The following is a 17,895-nucleotide window of genomic DNA, read 5'->3' as shown; positions in this document are numbered from 1 at the left end:
TACTTAAGGGTGAACTTCAGTGATCTGCTTACAGTGCGCAATATCCACAAGCCTTATTAACTGTGCGCATCAGCGAAACTGCGTGCAACTTCAGCAATTAAAATTTAGGCCAATGCGCACAATCCCAGAAACTGTATTTGCTGTGCCATCAGCGGAACCATCAGCCCGATTACTGATGGCACATACTTATACAGGGAGGAGTCACTTTAGTCTGGTGCTCAATTACAAGTGTAAATGTGAGTCGGGTGGTGCCTGATAACTGAAAGGCGCACATTTGTTTACATACAATTTCATATATGTCTGATTTATTATTCCTATTACAGCGCCTTCTACCTTGAGAAGGCTTGTCCTAGACTAGTGTGAGGACAAAACCCATGCCGACAAATGAGCGACCTGAAGTGTAATACTGAGAAAAAGTAGCCTGGAGGAATGCTGCAAATTAAAGTAAATGAAAAAGAATTAATAAAGAACTACATAACAACAGTTGTTTGACCTGGAAGCCAATTGTTTCTCAATTTAGTCCTAGTTTGTGATTACCTTACAGTGTTCACATTATCATCCGTGCTAGAAGAGATGGGAGCCTGGGGTGTCTGGTCACAGAATCTCATTTACATACAAAGGCGTGACAGCCTGTTCACAACGCACAGCACAACTTGTTTACGTAAAGTGCTAGTACACAGAACAGGTTAAAGTCTTGTGTCTCTTTTTTTCATTTTCTTTAATATATCCTGCACCTTGCTCTGTTCTTCTCTTTCTCTCATTTCAATTCATCATAAATTATTCAAATTCACTATTGCTTTATCAGCAGGGCACAAGTCGGAGGGTAGCCACAGTTTGAAGGGGTCCCCCCACTATCATCTAGAAACGGGACTCAGTTCCACTTAGCTCCTTAGCCTGCAACTGGTAATTGTTACTTTGTGCCCCAGCACTGCAGACACAGGCCTCTGAGTGTTTGTGTGAGTGGCGCAAGAGAGGAACAGAGAACTTAACAAAATTAGTCCTTCTATTGCTTAATACATTGTAAATGTGAAACACTTTGGGGTTTAGGGGATGGATAAAGAATAACGTCATGAAACAAGCGGAAATTAAAAGCACATTTTATTTACACTTTCAGTCATTTCCGAGTTTAGTTACAAACTAATAGTGGGCAAAACACATGATGTAAAAAACTGAAACCAAAAACTTATTTTTACATTATTTTATGTTTCTTGTTTTTAAAACAGGCCGTCAACCTTTCACGTGAAAATTATTATAAGGGTCTGACATCACTTCTTGTGCTGTCACTACATGTGACGTCACTGTGATTTGCATATGATAATGGGCTCCTTCACTATTTTCCTTACTTGTGCCCTCTTCATTGGCATGACATGGTCTATAGGTATTAAAAATAAACATTAAACTCATAGGTGTTCAGCCCATTTCTCTGGTGATGTCACACATTGGCATGTATTCAGCTGCTTCTTCTATTTTTAGATGAGAACACATAACGTACCGTTCCCCCTCCTTCCATTTCTCTCTTTATCTCCCGCTTTCTTTGTCTCTCTCGCTCTCTGGATCTCTCTCCCTCTCTATCTCCCACACACTCCTGTTAGCTTTAGCTTCATGAATGTCACTGCCACTTCTGGTATTCATACGACAAATCCTTCAGAACATTTGAGGACAAGGGACAATCAATTGTGGAAGATGAGTTGCTGGGAGTGCAACTGATTATCCTGTCACATATATGCTTTTGATGTGGGATTTCGCTATTTCACCACATTCTTCAGAGTCTACTGCATACAATGGCTCAATTCTGGTACAAAGTAGAGTTTGGCAAGTCTCAAAATGAATAGGGAGAGCCAAGTCGGAGAGGAGCCACGGGTCCCACTTAGTAAGCAGGCGCAAGGCACGAGCTGACCCATCAACTGCTAACAGTGTGTAAAAGATGCAGCAAACGTTACTTAAAAACAAGGTATATGCTCTTTTATATCTAAAAATAGTTTTTTTCTTGAACATCTGTGCTTCGCTTTATTTCTTTACATATACTGCAGTTGCATTTGTTAATAGTAGTACATGCATTTTACCAATGAAGCTTCCATCTCCAGAGCCCTGACAACATGTCCACTCTGGGTGTGTTGGGTTTATAGGTTTTATCACTAATCCGACAAGTTAGCTGAAAATACCACTGTTAGTCCCAGTATTGTTCAGTGTTGCTTTTACAGGTAGTGTGGTCAGGGGCGATTCAATATTTTCCTTTGTATCTCTTCTTCTCCAAATAAAAATCAACAATGTTTCTTTTCTTTTAATCCACATTGTGCTTGTCTTCCACTGTGTATCCTGGTACATAATGTCACTTTGCTATGTGTACGAAAGTGAACAATCACTGGAAACAAACACTTTTATAATTCTGCAAATACTGTTATCTGATTTTCTTCTTTACTGCTATTCGGGTCTTTTATCATCTGGTATTTCAATGTCCTACATAATTTGAATTTTATCTTTTTCCATAATTCATTCCTCTCACAATACCTGCACTGTTTTGCTCTTTTCTATGTCTTCAGAAGGGTCAATATTATTTTTGATGTTCTTAAGTTCTTTCCGGAATCTCTGCATCTCTAGGATTATTTCCATGTGATTTAAATGAAGGAGTGTATTCACTGAGGGCAGTGTGGGATCGAAAATTGACAAAAGCCCTTCTCACTTTCAGTGCCCTTCTATGTTTTCCCCCTGTGTGTTCACTGATGACTTTGTAGCTCTAATCGTCGACAAAAGTTCTTCCCACATTCATTGCACTTGAGTGGCTTTCCGCCTGTGTGTGTTTGTTGATGTTTTCGTAGCATTGATAACTGACTAAAGTTCTTCAAACATTCACAGCAATCATATAGTTTTTAACCTGTGTGTATTCGTTAATGTGTTCGTAGGTCTGATAATTGACTAAAGCTCTTCCCACATTCATTGCACTTGAATGGTTTTTCTCCAGTGTGAGTTCGCTGATGATACCTTAATACTGAAGAAAAGCGAAAACTGCTGTCACATTCACCGCAATGATAGGGTTTTTCTCCCCTGTGTGTCCGCTGAGTTGTTTGGAGGTTTGTTAATCGACTAAAGCTCTTCACACAATCACTGCAGTTGAATGGTTTTTTCCCCTGTGTTCACTGATGATTTTGTAGGTGTGATGACTTTGCACTTGAGTGGCTTTCCTCCTGTGTGTGTTTGTTGATGTTTTCATGAGTTAAAAACTGACTAAAGCTCTTCAAATATTCCCAGCAATCAATGAGTTATTTTATCTACATAATTAAGTTTGGGAAACCATCTTTTGTTTAATTATACAAAAAGATGAAAACTGAAGAAACACACAGAATTTTCAAATGAAATTGAAATAGGTATTGTTACTGTTTCTGTAAAAGTTCAATGCTATCCCTTGCACAGACACTGTGGGTGTTTTCATATTCCCTTTTCTAAAATCTCACTTCTATCTATTCTTGTAAGGCAAAATAGGGTCCCTTATATCAGATTGCATGTATCACCTGGAATGTGGTATAATAGTTCAAAATGATGCAATTGTCTCCATGATCTATAATATCTGATTACTAACTACTACATGTAAATACCACTTTTTATATTGGAATGTTCACTCTTCTTCTTTTTCTTCTTCCTTATCACCCCTTCCCCCTACCTTTTCTGACATATACACATATGTTACTTAGTTATATTCTTCTCTAAGGAACCTCTGAACTTAGTTTAGAAGCTCTGCCTTGGTATTTTAATCCAATCAAAAAATGAAAAAATGTTCTTTAAAAATCTGCAATTTGAAGACTCCCCTTGCACCACTTATTCCTCTGCACTCTTTGGTTTCTTTACTTCTGCTCTCTTGGGGTCACTCAAACTACAGAGAAATCTTTTGATAAAATACACTTTATTTTTATTTACAGCCTTGAGAGAGCCCTGGCACCACTTGCCACACAGGGCGAAACACGTGTCGGCTGTTTGTGTTCAATCTTGAATCAATAAAGGACTTGTTTGGAAAAACTTTAATGAAAATGGAATGAATTTTTTACGTCTGAACGGCACTGTGCACCCAAGGAAAAAGGATTTAGCCTCAAATTAAAACATCTACAGAACCGGAAGACATACTCATACTTTCCTCAAAACTTTGCAATTTTGAAGCTCATAGGATCCAGAGCTTTCAGTACGATTTCCTTGCCTCTATAAAAATTGTGAAAACATATATAGGCCTGGAATCCTTGGACCTATTGTTTTTGTTGAAAATTTAAATTACGGATTATCCAGGACCATATCATAAGATATCAAATGATTAGCCTACATCAATAAATCGACATTTGTCAGAAAACAAAGCATTGGTGCATAAAAAGATCCTAATCCAAAATGTCCACCTATACAAATCGACGCGAAAGACGAAACAATAGATTAGAAGAAGCATTTGACCCCTCGGGCGCTGGCATTAGCAAAACATCGAGCTCAACTAATTTACTATCAGCTAAAAGTACATTTCAAGCATTGGAGAAAGTAGCCAAAAAAGAAACCTCCAAATGGTGGGAAGGAGCATCACTCAAAAAATATCTGGAACACAATCTTATCCCTCGTGGATTACGAGTTCTTATCTTTCCTCCTGAAAAATTACTACTTTGGGAAGAAAATCTAAGCAGTCTCCAATAACATGCTAAGACAGCTAATAGATATAGGGCAAGAAGAATTTGAAAAAAACAAATCAGAGGTTGACACTTTATCCAAACGAATTGAGGAAGCAAATTGGGGTGATATTACAATGAAAAACTATGATATCCTGAACAAAATCTTGGATGAATATGAAGAGGACATAATCCAAAGGAAAAATCGCAAATTTAGACAAGTTTTTCAACCGTGTGTTCGCTGATGTCTTTGAAGGTGTGATAACTGACTAAAGCACTTTGCACATTCACTGCGCTTGAATGGTTTTTTTCCCTGTGTGTGTTCCCTGATGATACCTTAATGCTGAAGAGTTGTGAAAACTACTGTCACATTCACTACAATAATAAGGTTTTTCCCCCGTGTGTGTTTGCTGATGACGTTTTCGGTCTGATATCTGACTAAAGCTCTTCCCGCATTCATTGCACTTGAATGGTTTTTCCCCTGTGTGTATTCGCTGATGTTTTTGAAGGTTTGATAAGTGAGTAAAGCACTTTGCATATTCACTGCACTTGAATGGTTTTTCCCCTGTGTGTGTTCGCTGATGATACCTTAATGCTGAAGAGTCGCGAAAACTACTGTCACATTCACTACAATGATAAGGTTTTACCCCCGTGTGTGTTCGCTGATGATTTTTTCGGGCTGATATCTGACTAAAGCTCTTCCCACATTCACTGCACTTGAATGGTTTTTCCCCTATGTGTGTTCGATTAGGACGTTTTCGGTCTGATATCTGACTGAAGCTTTTCCCACATTCATTGCACTTGAATGGTTTTTCCCCTGTGTGTATTCGCTGCTGTTTTTGAAGCTTTGATAAGGGAGTAAAGCACTTTGCACATTCACTGCACTTGAATGGTTTTTCTACTGTGTGTGTTCGCTGGTGATACCTTAATGCTGAAGAGCTGCAAAAACTACTGTCATATTCACTCAATGATAGGGTTTTTCCCCCGTGTGTGTTCGCTGCTGACCTTTTAGGTCTGATAACTGACTAAAGCTCTTTACATATTAATTGCACTTGAAAGGTTTTTCCCCTGTGTGTGTTCGCTTATGTCTTTGAAGTTGTGATAACCGACTAAAGCACATTGCACATTCACTGCACTTGAATGGTTTTTCCCCCGTGTGTGGTCGATTATGACATTGAAGGTGTGATAACAGACTAAAGTACTTTGCACATTTACTGCACTTGAATGGTTTTTCCCCTGTGTGTGTTCGCTGATGTTTTTGAAGGTGTGATAACTGACTAAAGCACTTTGCACATTCACTGCACTTGAACGGTTTTCCCCCCGTGTGTGTTCGTTGATGTGTTTGAAGGTGTGATAACAGACTAAAGCACTTTGCACATTCACTGCACTTGAACGGTTTTTCCCCTGTGTGTGTTCGCTGATGTCTTTCAAGGTGTGATAACTGACTAAAGCACTTTGCACATTTACTGCACTTGAATGTTTTTTTCCCTGTGTGTGTTCCCTGATGATACCTTAATGCTGAAGAGTCGTGAAAACTACTGTCACATTCACTTCAATTATAAGGTTTTTCCCCCGTGTGTGTTCGCTGATGACGTTTTCGGTCTGATATCCGACTAAAGCTCTTCCCGCATTCATTACACTTGAATGGTTTTTCCCCTGTGTGTATTCGCTGATGATCTTGAAGGTTTGATAAGTAACCAAAGCACTTTGCACATTCACTGCACTTGAATGGTTTTTCCCCTGTGTGTGTGCGCTGATGAGACCTTAATGATGAAGATTCGCGAAAACTACTGTCACATTCACTACAATGATAAGGTTTTTCCCCCGTGTGTGTTCGCTGATGACTTCTTCGGGCTGATATCTGGCTAAAGCTCTTCCCACATTCACTGCACTTGAATGGTTTTTCCCCCGTGTGTATTCGATTATGACTTTTTCTTTCTGATATTTGACTAAAGGTCTTCCCACATTCATTGCACTTGAATGGTTTTACCCCTGTGTGTATTCGCTGATGTTTTTGAAGGTTTGATAATTGACTAAAGCACTTTGCACATTCACTGCACTTGAATGGTTTTTCCCCTGTGTGTGTTCGCTGATGAACCCTTAATGCTGAAGAGTTGCGAAAACTACTGTCACATTCACTACAATGATAAGGTTTTTCCCCCGTGTGTGTTCGCTGATGACGTTTTCGGTCTGACACCTGACTAAAGCTCTTCCCACATTCATTGCATTTGAATGGTTTTTCCCCTGTGTGTATTCGCTGATGGTTTTGAAGGTGTGATAACTGACTAAAGCACTTTGCACATTCACTGCACTTGAACGGTTTTTCCCCCGTGTGTGTTCGTTGATGTGTTTGAAGGTATGATAACAGACTAAAGCACTTTGCACATTCACCGCACTTGAATAGTTTTTCCCCTGTGTGTATTAGCTGATGTCTTTTAAGTTTTGATAACTGACTAAAGCACTTTGTACATTTACTGCACTTGAATGGGTTTTCCCCTGTGTGTATTCGCTGATGTGTTTGAAGGTATGATAAGTGATTAAAGCACTTTGCACATTCACTGCACTTGAATGGTTTTTCCCCCGTGTGTATTCGCTGATGTTGTTGGAGGTTTGATAAGTGACTAAAGCACTTTGCACATTCACTGCAATGATATGGCTTTTCCCTCGTGTGTGTATGCTGATGTATCTGTAGGACTGATAACTGACCAAAGCTCTTTACACATTCACTGCACTTGAATGTTTTTTCTCCTGTGTAGGGTTGCTGATGAAGCTTGCATAGTGATGACAAACTAAAGCTATTTTTGTATGTGTATGATGATTCCTCTTTCTTGGTTAGTGTCTGTGGGTCGGGTATATATTTGTCTATATCCCATGACTGCATTTCCTGATGGGCCGACATGTCTGATAAAGCACTTGGCTTTTTCTCACACACTTATGTGCGCAGTATTTTCCACGTTTGATTTCTGTTTTAACAATAAAATGCGATAGCCACCAAATATTTGCCACACTCCTAATATGTAGAAGGTATCTTTGTAGGCGATTGTGGCTTTAGATTGGATTATGGCAATGCACGCTTGCGGGTAAAGATGTATCTTCCTTCTGGCCGGTGCAAATCGGGACAGTCTGTTGTATTGTAGATATAAGAACTCCTCTTTCCTTTACTTGTCAGTTGTCTGGCTCCGTTCTGTTGTGCTCTTCTCTGGTTACTGTGGTTCGGCCAGAAAGAGTTAGAATTCACCTAGAGCACGGAATGATGGCTTATAATCATCTTAGAAAACAGAGCACTGCGGTAATCACATCATACCGCTCCCATGATCAAAGCTGGTGTTGGACACTTGTTTATACAGGAGGCGGTTTAATATTGTTGTTGCCTTAATTTTAGTAAGGTCATTTCTTCGTCTTGTGGCGTGGAGGTGCAAAGCTCAGACTCTTACAATCACTGAACTGCCCTTGATGCTTCATCCGGGATCTGTCAGTTTGTGTGCAGGTTCCTCTGTCCCCGACTGCGCTGATGTTTTCCTGAATACTGGACCTCATTATTTCTGCTATTATTGAAGAGTTACAGCCTTCGCTTCATTTTTGATGGTCATTTCACACATTCAAGGCTTGTTTTCTGTTGGATGTAAAGATATTTAAAATTACTAAATGGAAACATAATGGAATGAGAATTCACAATGTTTAACTAGTTGTTAAAGACACTCCACACAATGCAGCGCAGCCCTCCCCCGCTAGGCTACGCTGCGTGGCGCGACAGGAAGGGAACAGGAGAGCACCATATTTTCAGAGATATGGCTCTCTCCTTTCCTTTCCCTTGCGCCAGCACTGATTACAGAGGGTCTGCGCCATGCACACACCTTAGCACCAGAGCACCAGGGTGTGTGAGTCTGTGAGTCCAGCATGAGTTTTGTACAGGAAGGACACCCTTCCTGTACAAATTACTATGCCTCGACACGAGGGAAAGCTTTTACCATTTTGCATACGTGTTGCACAGTGCAGCACACATGCAAAGTCAGAAAAGGAAGAAGAAATAAAAGCATTTCTCCTTCCTTGCACCTAGTTTTGTGGTTGCACGAGAACACCCATGCACCAACCTTGGCAGGCCCCGATGGCACAAAGTAATGCCAAACAATGCTATGCGCAGTCTTACATTACTTTAACGTTATTTCCAGTGCTAAACAAGTTTAGCGCTGGAAAGTAAATTAGGAAAATAAGATTTTGCGCCATTTTGTGCCTCTTTTGTGACGCAAACACAGTGCAAAATCTTAGTAAAGCTCCCCCTTCTTCTTTATCGCTTTTGAAACTTTGCAAGGAATATTTCATCATACACAGATATTTAACTAAATGTTCTGTTGATCAGGTGACATTTTATTAATGTCTGGAAAAGAGGTGATTTACCAATGTCATACAAATTAAATAAATAAAATAAATAAATAAATGTTTACAGAGTAACTGAGCAAAGTAAGGGCGCTCACGTAGCACCCAAGTGCTTGAGGTATAGCTTAAAATAGACGCATATGGTCAAGATTTCATTTAAACAACAGTAGAGTATAGAAAAAGAGATGGATCAGGCTGGGCTGTAAAATTTCCAGTAACTCTTTACGAAGTATACAACAAAAGTAACTCCATTTATACACTTTTTCTCATTCTTTCCGATTTACTTAAGATCATCTCAAATACCAACTCCTGTCTTTACCTCGCTGTTCATAAGTCACCTTTGACACTTTCAACAGCTCCCTTGGTTCAAGCATTTCTGGTTTCTACTAACCTGGAAGATTGGAACATTATTGTGAGTTGAGGGGTGTTTCCTATCGCCATAACATCTGTCCATCTCCCTGAAACTAGTGTAGCTTACAGCACCCGTATCTGGCCCTGAAAGACAACTTTAAAAAGCAAGTCTTTAGTTCTTCCTAAGTTAGATAAAGTTCTGTAAGATGCAGCTCCTTCTTTTGTGTAAAGCAGAGCGAGGGGTTCACTGTAAGGCCCGTCCTTTACATTATAAGCTCTGATATGGCAAACAAATGTTGAGTCATATACTTTAATATTTAACGATATCAGTCATTTACTACTTGTAGAGAATCCATCACAACCAATAATTTACCTGACATATCACCACAGCAGATGTGTGCCTATTACTCTTTTTACCCCCTTTTCCAACATTACATGGCATCTGGCATGATGTTGTCCTTTTGGGGCCCAGGATGCCATTTGTGACCAGATGGGCATTTTGAAGAGTGAGAGGAGGTGTCAGTTATCCACAGGTGATGCTGCATTTATACCTTTCCATATTTCTCATATTCAAGTTTACCTAATTTCCTGTCCTTTGGCCCCCCTACTGCTCTCTGGCTGCACACTCACTCTGTGGGGTTCATCAGAAGTCAGATAACTGCCTCATACTCACAAGGCCATGGATTTCACTTCTTCTACAGCACTTATTGCAGACAAAGGGCCTAGTTAGAAGTTTGTCCAACAGATTATTGCCTCAAGACTAGGGGTGGGTGAAGAATTCAGCTCTGCCGGCAGACCTCGCAAAGTTTTGCCCAAGAGTGCGGAGTTGGTCCAAAAAACTCCATGCAGAACAGAATTATTTTCTCAAGCGGTTCGCCACCGGTAAGGTGGTGAGCGCTTGTAAAAAAATATAACACGATAGACCTCCTCCTGGCGAGATTTCTCATTGCGTGAGGTCAGGGCAGGTCGCGACCACTCAAGTGTTAAAATCTGCCATTCTCGTTGATGAAGCTGCCTTTCGATTAGAATATCAATTAGAGCGGCAGAAAGCAGCATCGCCCTCTGAAACGACGCGTAGTGCTGTTCTTGCTGATTTTACAGTGGGGGTTAAACTCCTGGCATTAAAAATCTGTGAGAGCAGTGCAATTTAACAAACTCTGCCACTAGCAGAAGTCTGCAGAATGCGGTGGAGTTTCCCTGGCACTTTGTGAAGTTCCGCTGAGTAAAACTTTGCAAACTAGACCAAGGCATTATCAAAGCGTGACAGATATCCTGTCTGCCTTATTATAATTGCCACAGGATGTAATGCATTTTTAATGGGTCGGGCAGGATACCTGTCACATTTGTGATGGAATAAACAATCCACTGAAATCTAAATCAGGCCTCTGGTGTACATTGCGTCCAGTCTGGCTAGCTGGGCTTCAAGGATCTTGTGGTTTGTGGGTCTCTCACTACTTTGAGGTCACCACCAGGCAGACCTTCTGTCAACTGTGCCCTGTGCAGATCTTCCTTCCAGGCAGGAAATCCGTCAGCTGTGCCTTGTACGGATCTTCCTTTCTTGACAGGTGTTCTCTCTTCTGTGCCCTGTGCAGATCTTCATTCCAGGCTGGACTTCTATCAGCGGTGCCCTGTGCAGATCTTCCTTCCAGGCAGGACTTCAGTCAGCTGCGCCTTGAGCGGATCTTTCTTCCAGGCAGGACCTCTGTCAGCTGCACCTTGGGCGGATCTTCCTTCAAGGCGGGACCTCTGCCAGCTGTGCCCTGTGCAGATCTTCCTTCCAGGCGGGGGCTTCTGTCAACTGTGCCTTGTGCAGATCTTCCTTTCTAGACAGGACTTCTGTCAGATGTGCCCTGTGCAGATCTTGCTTCTAGACAGGACGTCAGTCAGCTGTCCCTTGTGCAAATCTTTCTTCCAGGCGGGACTTCTGTCAGCTGTGCCCTGTGCAGACCTTCATTCCAGGCGGGGGCTTCTATCAGCTGCACCTTTTACAGATTTTCCTTCCAGACGGGGGCTTCTGTCAGCTGTGCCTTGTGCAGATCTTCCTTCCAGGCAGGGACTTCTGTCAGCTACACCCTGTGCAGATCTTCCTTCCAGGCAGGGCTTCTGACAGCTGTGCAATGTGCAGATCTTCCTTCCAGGGTGGACTTCTGTCAGCTGTGCCTTGTGCAGATCTTCCTTCCAGGTGGGACTTATGTCAGCTGTGCCTTGTGCAGATCTTCCTTCCAGGCAGGGCTTCGTTCCTTAATGAGCAGTTCAAAGGTCAGGAGAGGTAGAACTGGTCCAGGTCATCTTCTTTATTGCAGTTCAACTGGTCAAGCCACAGAGGTCGATCTCTGAGATGAAGGAGAGTCTGGATTTTCTGAGCTCCGTAGAGCATTGAGACAGTTCTACCGCATCCAGCACACACTACAAGACTCCAAGAGTCAACGCTACCAGTGCTGCTCCAAGGTTTGATTCACCCACTGTATCTGAACATCCCCTGGCAAATTCCAACTAGAGAATAAACATCCTGCCTGCACCAGCAGAGTGCAGAAAGCTTTTCAAGCACCTCAACGTAAATGGACTTTCTCTATCTGTCGTAACTGAAGATGTTAATCCTTGGTAACATCTATCCGCTATAGACAAGGTCCTCCATTTTGCTATCAGAATGTAACGTATCCTGCGCAGACCCAAACCCTCTAGTCCGTAGTGCATGAAGCTGGGTGGTTCTCACCCAAAAGAGGGTCCTCCACAAATTGCTGACATTTTCTTACACCCACTGGACAGCCGTGGCAACACACACAGACCAACTACACCCCCTCAGGGATCACCAGTCAATCTGCCAGGATCAAAACTCAGATCTTTCAACCTTCTCTGTTACCGTCTTTGGAACGGCCTGTCTCTGGGATTCGTGGAAGCTCCACACCCAGTGAGCTCAGAGTTGCCTTGTAAAACCATCTCATGAGAGTGGGAGAAAAGAACATTAAGTGACACGCACTGCACAGACGTGTATATAAATCTACCATTATCATTCCATGACCCATTGTCCTACTGCTGATGTTTTGACATGGATGTTTTGCCGGCTATCACAGCAGCTTCTTCATTTAAAATCTTACTCATCAGTTAGTTTTCCATCATACCTACTTACCTATGTACTGTTTCTGACCCTACAACATCTCTGGCAGACATGCTGTGCTGTCTGTTGCTTCATAAATGGGAAGTAGATTGCTACTGCTGTAGCGTAGTTCCTATATTCCCTATAGTCACTGTGCATTGGAATAATATATCCTATACAATAGACATAGGACTGAGGTCGACTAGGTCTCTATCGAATATACTAAACTTAATACTGAGTGCCAGCTAGCTCAGAGGTCACTAGAAACTTTCTCGAATTCACAAGAAGGGATTAGTTTCTGACAACCGCATAAACATGACAACTTTGTTTTCTAAGAATAAGAAACATATCTCTAGAGTGGCGGAAACAATAGATACATATTTCATTCAGTCAATCGTGCATGCTTCGTTTCAACAGAGTTTGTAGAGAAATAGAAAGACGGGCATTTTCAATAAAATGGTTTTTTGAACAGTCTTCTTTCTCATACAAGAGAAGTGAACTGCTAATAATGTTAAGCAGACTGCAAAGTATAATGCGTACAGTGAGAATAGTATTATAAAATAATACTGTAAGAGCATTGTATGGTTTCGAAGCCATTTAAAAATACATACATAAATACACAGGCTAAAATACTCAACTGGTGCTTCTCAAATACGCCTACTTCGATGTACCTAACCTAAGTCTAGTACGAGGGAAGAAGTAAGTATTGTGTAGCATAGGTTTCGTTTTCTTTGCCAAGAATCTATCCAAGATTTCTCTAGGTTCTAATCAGCTCCATACCTTAGTTAAAATGAAGGAGGTCTGGTATCTCTGTCTCGGGGATCGATTTCCCTACACCCCGCAAGGGGAGCTTGGAAACACTGGAGCTGGATTCTCGGCAGGAGAAGAGATAGCTTCCTGATCAGTGCGTCAGCTGGAGGGTCGACCTCCGTCGGCACTTGCTGTAGCGAGCTCCGTCGGGCAAGTAGATAGTCAAACTGCTCCGAACCACTGTGTCTCGCTAGAGCAAGTGGAGGTATATTTACACCTTGAAGGTGTCTAGGAATGCCATAGTTTGACATAAGTTGGGCATATTAACGTCAGGAAAGAACCCCTAGGGAATAGTTGTTCTTTGCAAAGTACATGAGTTCTTGAACAAATCAATATTCGAAAAGGGGAAGTTCCCTAACTGCTTAAGCCAATTTTCGAAGAAATCGTTGTGATGTTTGGTATGGGTAGAAGTAGCCATGAATGTATTTGGTCTGCATGGGGTATGTCTAAATAAGGACTTGATTTCTATGCCTATATAAGGGCAATGTGAATTGTACCTATATAAGTGCATGAATCAGGAAAATTCACTTGGAGCCTAAAATGTCACACAACACCCACTCCACTTTATTATGTATGACATTACTAAGTTATAATCACATAAAAACATATCTAAACATGATGCGTTAAAACCCACCCAAAATACATAAAAATGCATTGGCTGTACATGAAAAAGAGCATTTGTGCTGTATGCATTTCAAAGCAATGTTTCATTCAAAGCATATATTTTTGACATTTGAAAATGCTATCCGAATGAATCACGAATATACATTTATGAAATGGCTCTTCAATACAGAAAAAAAGTCGAGCAGGCTATATGAACTGTTTGTATGAGGACAAGGTCAATTATTGTCTCTTGGAAGTCTATCAAAGAAATCTAGTTCTCTATGAATAGTTCTACTTTAAGCAGATTACTTGGTGCCCAAAATTTAAAAAATATGAATTTGGAAAACCAAAAATTAATCATAGGAAAAATAGAGTCCCAAAGTTAGAACTTTGTTTGAAAAATGAAGGTCGAATTCAGAGTCTCTCAGAACACTGCGTGCCAAATCAAAAGTCAGTGTTAGGGCTTGGAGAAAACATCAAGTCTTCTAAGTCTGTAAAGAATTTGTCTACCATCGTAGGTGAAAGTTGGATTACCGCACATAGATGTGAACCATCACCGTCAGCAATTTTCAAAGTAGATGTGCGTCTGTTGTTCCTCGTACCTCACCATTAGCATGTTGCATCTGTGAGATCTCAATGAAGGCCGTCATCAGGATTGGTAGCCGCTGGAGACAACACAGTACATGAGCCGTTACTGGTCCTAGCAAAGTATCAACTTCCATTGGCATGACTGATGGGAGTGTCAGACAGATGTCTAGCACGCATTCCTCTCCACATAGCAGGCATCATAGAACAGGTTAGATGCAATCTTGCCATATTGGTCTGAATGCTAGAATGCTAGAAACCATGTGGTATTCAATTCTCTTAAACAAGTTAATCTCAAAATTTAGATTATGCGCTCATGACACCTCATCGCCAGAAGAGTGTTCTCCAAGGTGATCTGGGCGTCGTTGGTGAGTTGGCTTGCCATATCGGAGCAGATGGAGCAAAAATAGTATCCCTGCTGCGAGCCCCAAAACGAGAGGCAGTCTGCCAAACACCGAGTGCACGAAGTTTGGAAATATACCTAGGACTGCTTGAAAAGGTGCTAACAGTCCCGAAAACACGGTCTTAAATACATGTACAATACCACTCATATCAGACATGTTTAAGATATGACCTAACATTTCCGAGAAATGTTTAGGGCAGTTCGTTGTTAAAAGGGCATGTATCTCTGCAGAAGTCCTTGCAACTTTCAGATTATACATCTTTTTGGCAGAGGTCAGTGGCACCGTTTTCTGTAAAAGAATGCCTTTCAGTCTGCTTAAAGTATCAATTCGTTTAGAAGAGATGTTCAGTGAAGGCCATAATGGCGACTCCCCGTCTGTCTTTGTTTTAGGAAACAATACTTCCATACAGCAAGTGACCCTGGCTGACACAGTTACGAGATAGGCTATTCCTGGCAACATGCCGCAGCAGCTGTGATCATTCAACACAATATAACTTCCATTAGACAGTTGCTTAAAAATTGGATCAATCACCGCAGCTGGTGAACCTTGCAGGAGGCAGGATAAGTTATTTGTGGAACCATCGCAGGCCCTGTGTAAATTAATATCCCGACACATGAGTGAACCGCTTAGTGCATTTTCCCTATTTGTATCACTAAGAAACACTACTTTCCCCCCACTCCAACATCTGTGTGTATAAGGTAAATCCCAGGATGTCTTGATGTATTCTTTACTCAACCTTACATATAGGCCTGCTGGTATATGTTTTAAGCAATACTGAAAATGGAAAATCGTCATAGGCAGAGTGATTGTACCATGTTTTATCCATTCTGTCGCTGGTTTCTCAGAAACAGTTAATGGCAATCTTTCCAGTTTTTCAATGCTCAGCACCGTATACTCTGCTCCCCTCTGTGCCAGTGTGATTTATTTATCTGTAAGGTCAAATTCAGAAAACAATGACGTGGTGTTGATTAGACTCCAAGGCATATAGCCTGAACGAAGGTTTTGCAATGTCCAGCCCAAAAGCATGATAGAACACAATTGTGATTGACCATGTTGCAACATGACCAAGTCCTGTTCTATTATGTCTATGGCAAAGGATAGTATGCAGTCCAAAGAACATAAACTGGATGACAGACTCATTAACCCATTGTCAACTACAGAGAAAAATTTCTCTGAGATAATACGATCAATTTCTCATATACGTTCTGCTGTCTCTGCTTGCGTAATCTTCCATGCTACATTATAGGCAGCATAGATACCGGCGTATATGAAATGTTTATGATGCAGTTTAGTAGGTCCTTGTAAGAAGTCCCTTATTTCAACGCCATCTTTAAGTAAAGATAAGTGTTGTTTTACTTCCTTTAGTGTAGATTTCTGTAGCCACTCAAGGCGCAGTTTCCCCACACTGTATGATGTTACTATCCCTGGATGTTGTCTCTGGATATATCTTGGATCTGGCCTAGTGAATGTGAACCCTTGTGTCTTTTTCAGGAATCTATCTTGATAGTTGTTTGTGTCTGTGGGCCAGATTAACCATTTTTTTCCAAGTAGGATCTGTTCTGTTTTGAAGACAAATAGTTTGTACGTCGACCCCCCTTCTGTAGTGTTTTTACTAATTACTATCATGTGTCGGTGTAGGTATGGACGGATTGTTTAAATCTTTTATCTTGGCTACCCCAAGACAATATGTCTGTTGAACAGTGTCATTCAAAACATTATTTGCTGAGTATTAGTCAGCATACTTTTCATTCCTGTCTTATTAACATTTTTAAAGTAAAATGTTTCTGGATTTGAAACTTTAAGACCTGAAAAGTACGGACATTTGTTATAAAATGTCTTTGAGCTACTCTTTGGTGGCGTAGGACAATGTTCCCATTGGTTATAAGTTAATACATTTCTAGGATTTGCAGATTTATGTAAGAAATGATGACCAGAGTGATTATTACAATACATTTGTTTGTAATCCGATGAACCTTCTAAGTATTCATGATTCGTAAATTTTGCAGACATTTCAAAGTCTGACATCATATTATTAACAGTCTCAAAGTCCCAATCATCAGAAAAGGTACTAGATGAAACAAAGTCACTCAAGGAAACCTTGAATTGGTGTAGAATCTTCAACAGCTCTGCAGGACCAAGCATGTCATAATCAGTTCTGTCCCAAGCTATACCACCTGGTATAGGAACGGCTGTGATGATCACTAATGGCAAGTCTCTTTGTTCACGATGAGATGATTTGTGTGGTTTGAGAAGTAAGTGGATGTTCTTACTTACGAAGGAAACACTTGCGGGCTACGGCCACGTGCAAGGGCAGGGGGCAAGGCCCTTTGGTCAGTGGGTGAAACAGGGCACACACCTGCGGGTGTGTCCACTGGTGGTCCGCATTGGCGGTGTCGTCGAGGTGTGAATCGCTAAGCCAGTACGTGACCCACTGCAGCTGTGCTGTCAGGTTGTATAACTCCATGTTGGGGACCGCCAGCCCCCCTTCCGCCGTCGGGGAGTACAACTTCGCCAGGGCCACTCGTGGGCGCCCCGTGTTCCAGATCAGGCCTCGGAGCATCACCTCCAGTTCGCGGAAGATCCTTGTGGGGACATAGAGCGGGACGTTCGCAAAGTGATAGAGTAGTCTTGGTAGCGCGATCATTTTAGACAGAGCGATCCGGCTGGGTACATTCAACGGCAGGGTCCTCCAGAAGTTCATCTGGGCCCTCAACGAGGACACGGCGCGCACCAGGTTGCCTTCCAGTATATTCTGCGGGTCTCTATAAATGTGGAGCCCGAGGTACTTGAACGTGGTCGGGTACCAGGTGAGCTGGGCGCCACCAAGGTGCACTTCACATTCCTCCAGGTCCGAGCTGAAGGCGTATACTCCGGACTTAGTCCAATTGACTCTGAGGCCCGATACCCCATCAAACGCCCGGAATATGTCCGACAGTGTTGCAGGCACCGCCGTGAACCAATCAAACACTCACACCCAGTCAAAAGATCTGGGTTTGATCCATCACCGTTCTTTAGCCCACTCTGCCACCCCAGTTCAGACATGACT

The 17,895-nt window shown here is 41.7% G+C and overlaps 2 protein-coding genes across 2 annotated transcripts in view; both read right to left on the bottom strand.

Annotated features, from left to right (window-relative positions):
* Positions 1 to 1,082: 1,082 nt before the first annotated feature.
* On the bottom strand, positions 1,083 to 5,748 carry LOC147660969 (uncharacterized). The gene is made up of 2 exons (XM_086951403.1): positions 5,681 to 5,748; positions 1,083 to 5,642 (listed from the first exon to the last, which is right to left on the bottom strand). Exons 1-2 carry the CDS (start codon positions 5,746 to 5,748, stop codon positions 4,916 to 4,918), a joined length of 795 nt encoding a protein of 264 aa, XP_086807529.1. The 3' UTR covers positions 1,083 to 4,915.
* Positions 5,749 to 6,039: 291 nt separating this feature from the next.
* The window catches only part of LOC147660968 (uncharacterized), a 43,962-nt gene continuing 32,106 nt past the window's right edge, over positions 6,040 to 17,895 (bottom strand). Inside the window, exon 2 of the mRNA XM_086951405.1 lies at positions 6,040 to 8,241. Coding sequence (XP_086807531.1) covers positions 6,181 to 7,527 — 1,347 coding nt within the window. The 5' untranslated portion in view covers positions 7,528 to 8,241 and the 3' untranslated portion in view covers positions 6,040 to 6,180. The remainder of the gene's footprint in view (positions 8,242 to 17,895) is intronic.

This window comes from Lissotriton vulgaris, unplaced genomic scaffold (genome assembly GCF_964263255.1).
Source record: "Lissotriton vulgaris unplaced genomic scaffold, aLisVul1.2 SCAFFOLD_2937, whole genome shotgun sequence".
NCBI lineage: Eukaryota > Metazoa > Chordata > Amphibia > Caudata > Salamandridae > Lissotriton > Lissotriton vulgaris.
Note: the sequence above shows the minus strand (reverse complement) of the source record. Positions and strands in the feature narration are given on the sequence as shown.

Excerpts from the sequence above, each read along its gene's own strand:
- LOC147660969 (XM_086951403.1), bottom strand. The coding sequence starts at position 5,748 with ATGTGCTTTAGTCGGTTATCACAACTTCAAAGACATAAGCGAACACAC. Across the intron at positions 5,643-5,680 it reads ACAGGGGAAAAACCTTTCAA|ACCTAAAAGGTCAGCAGCGA; the intron begins GTGCAATTAATA and ends GTCAGTTATCAG.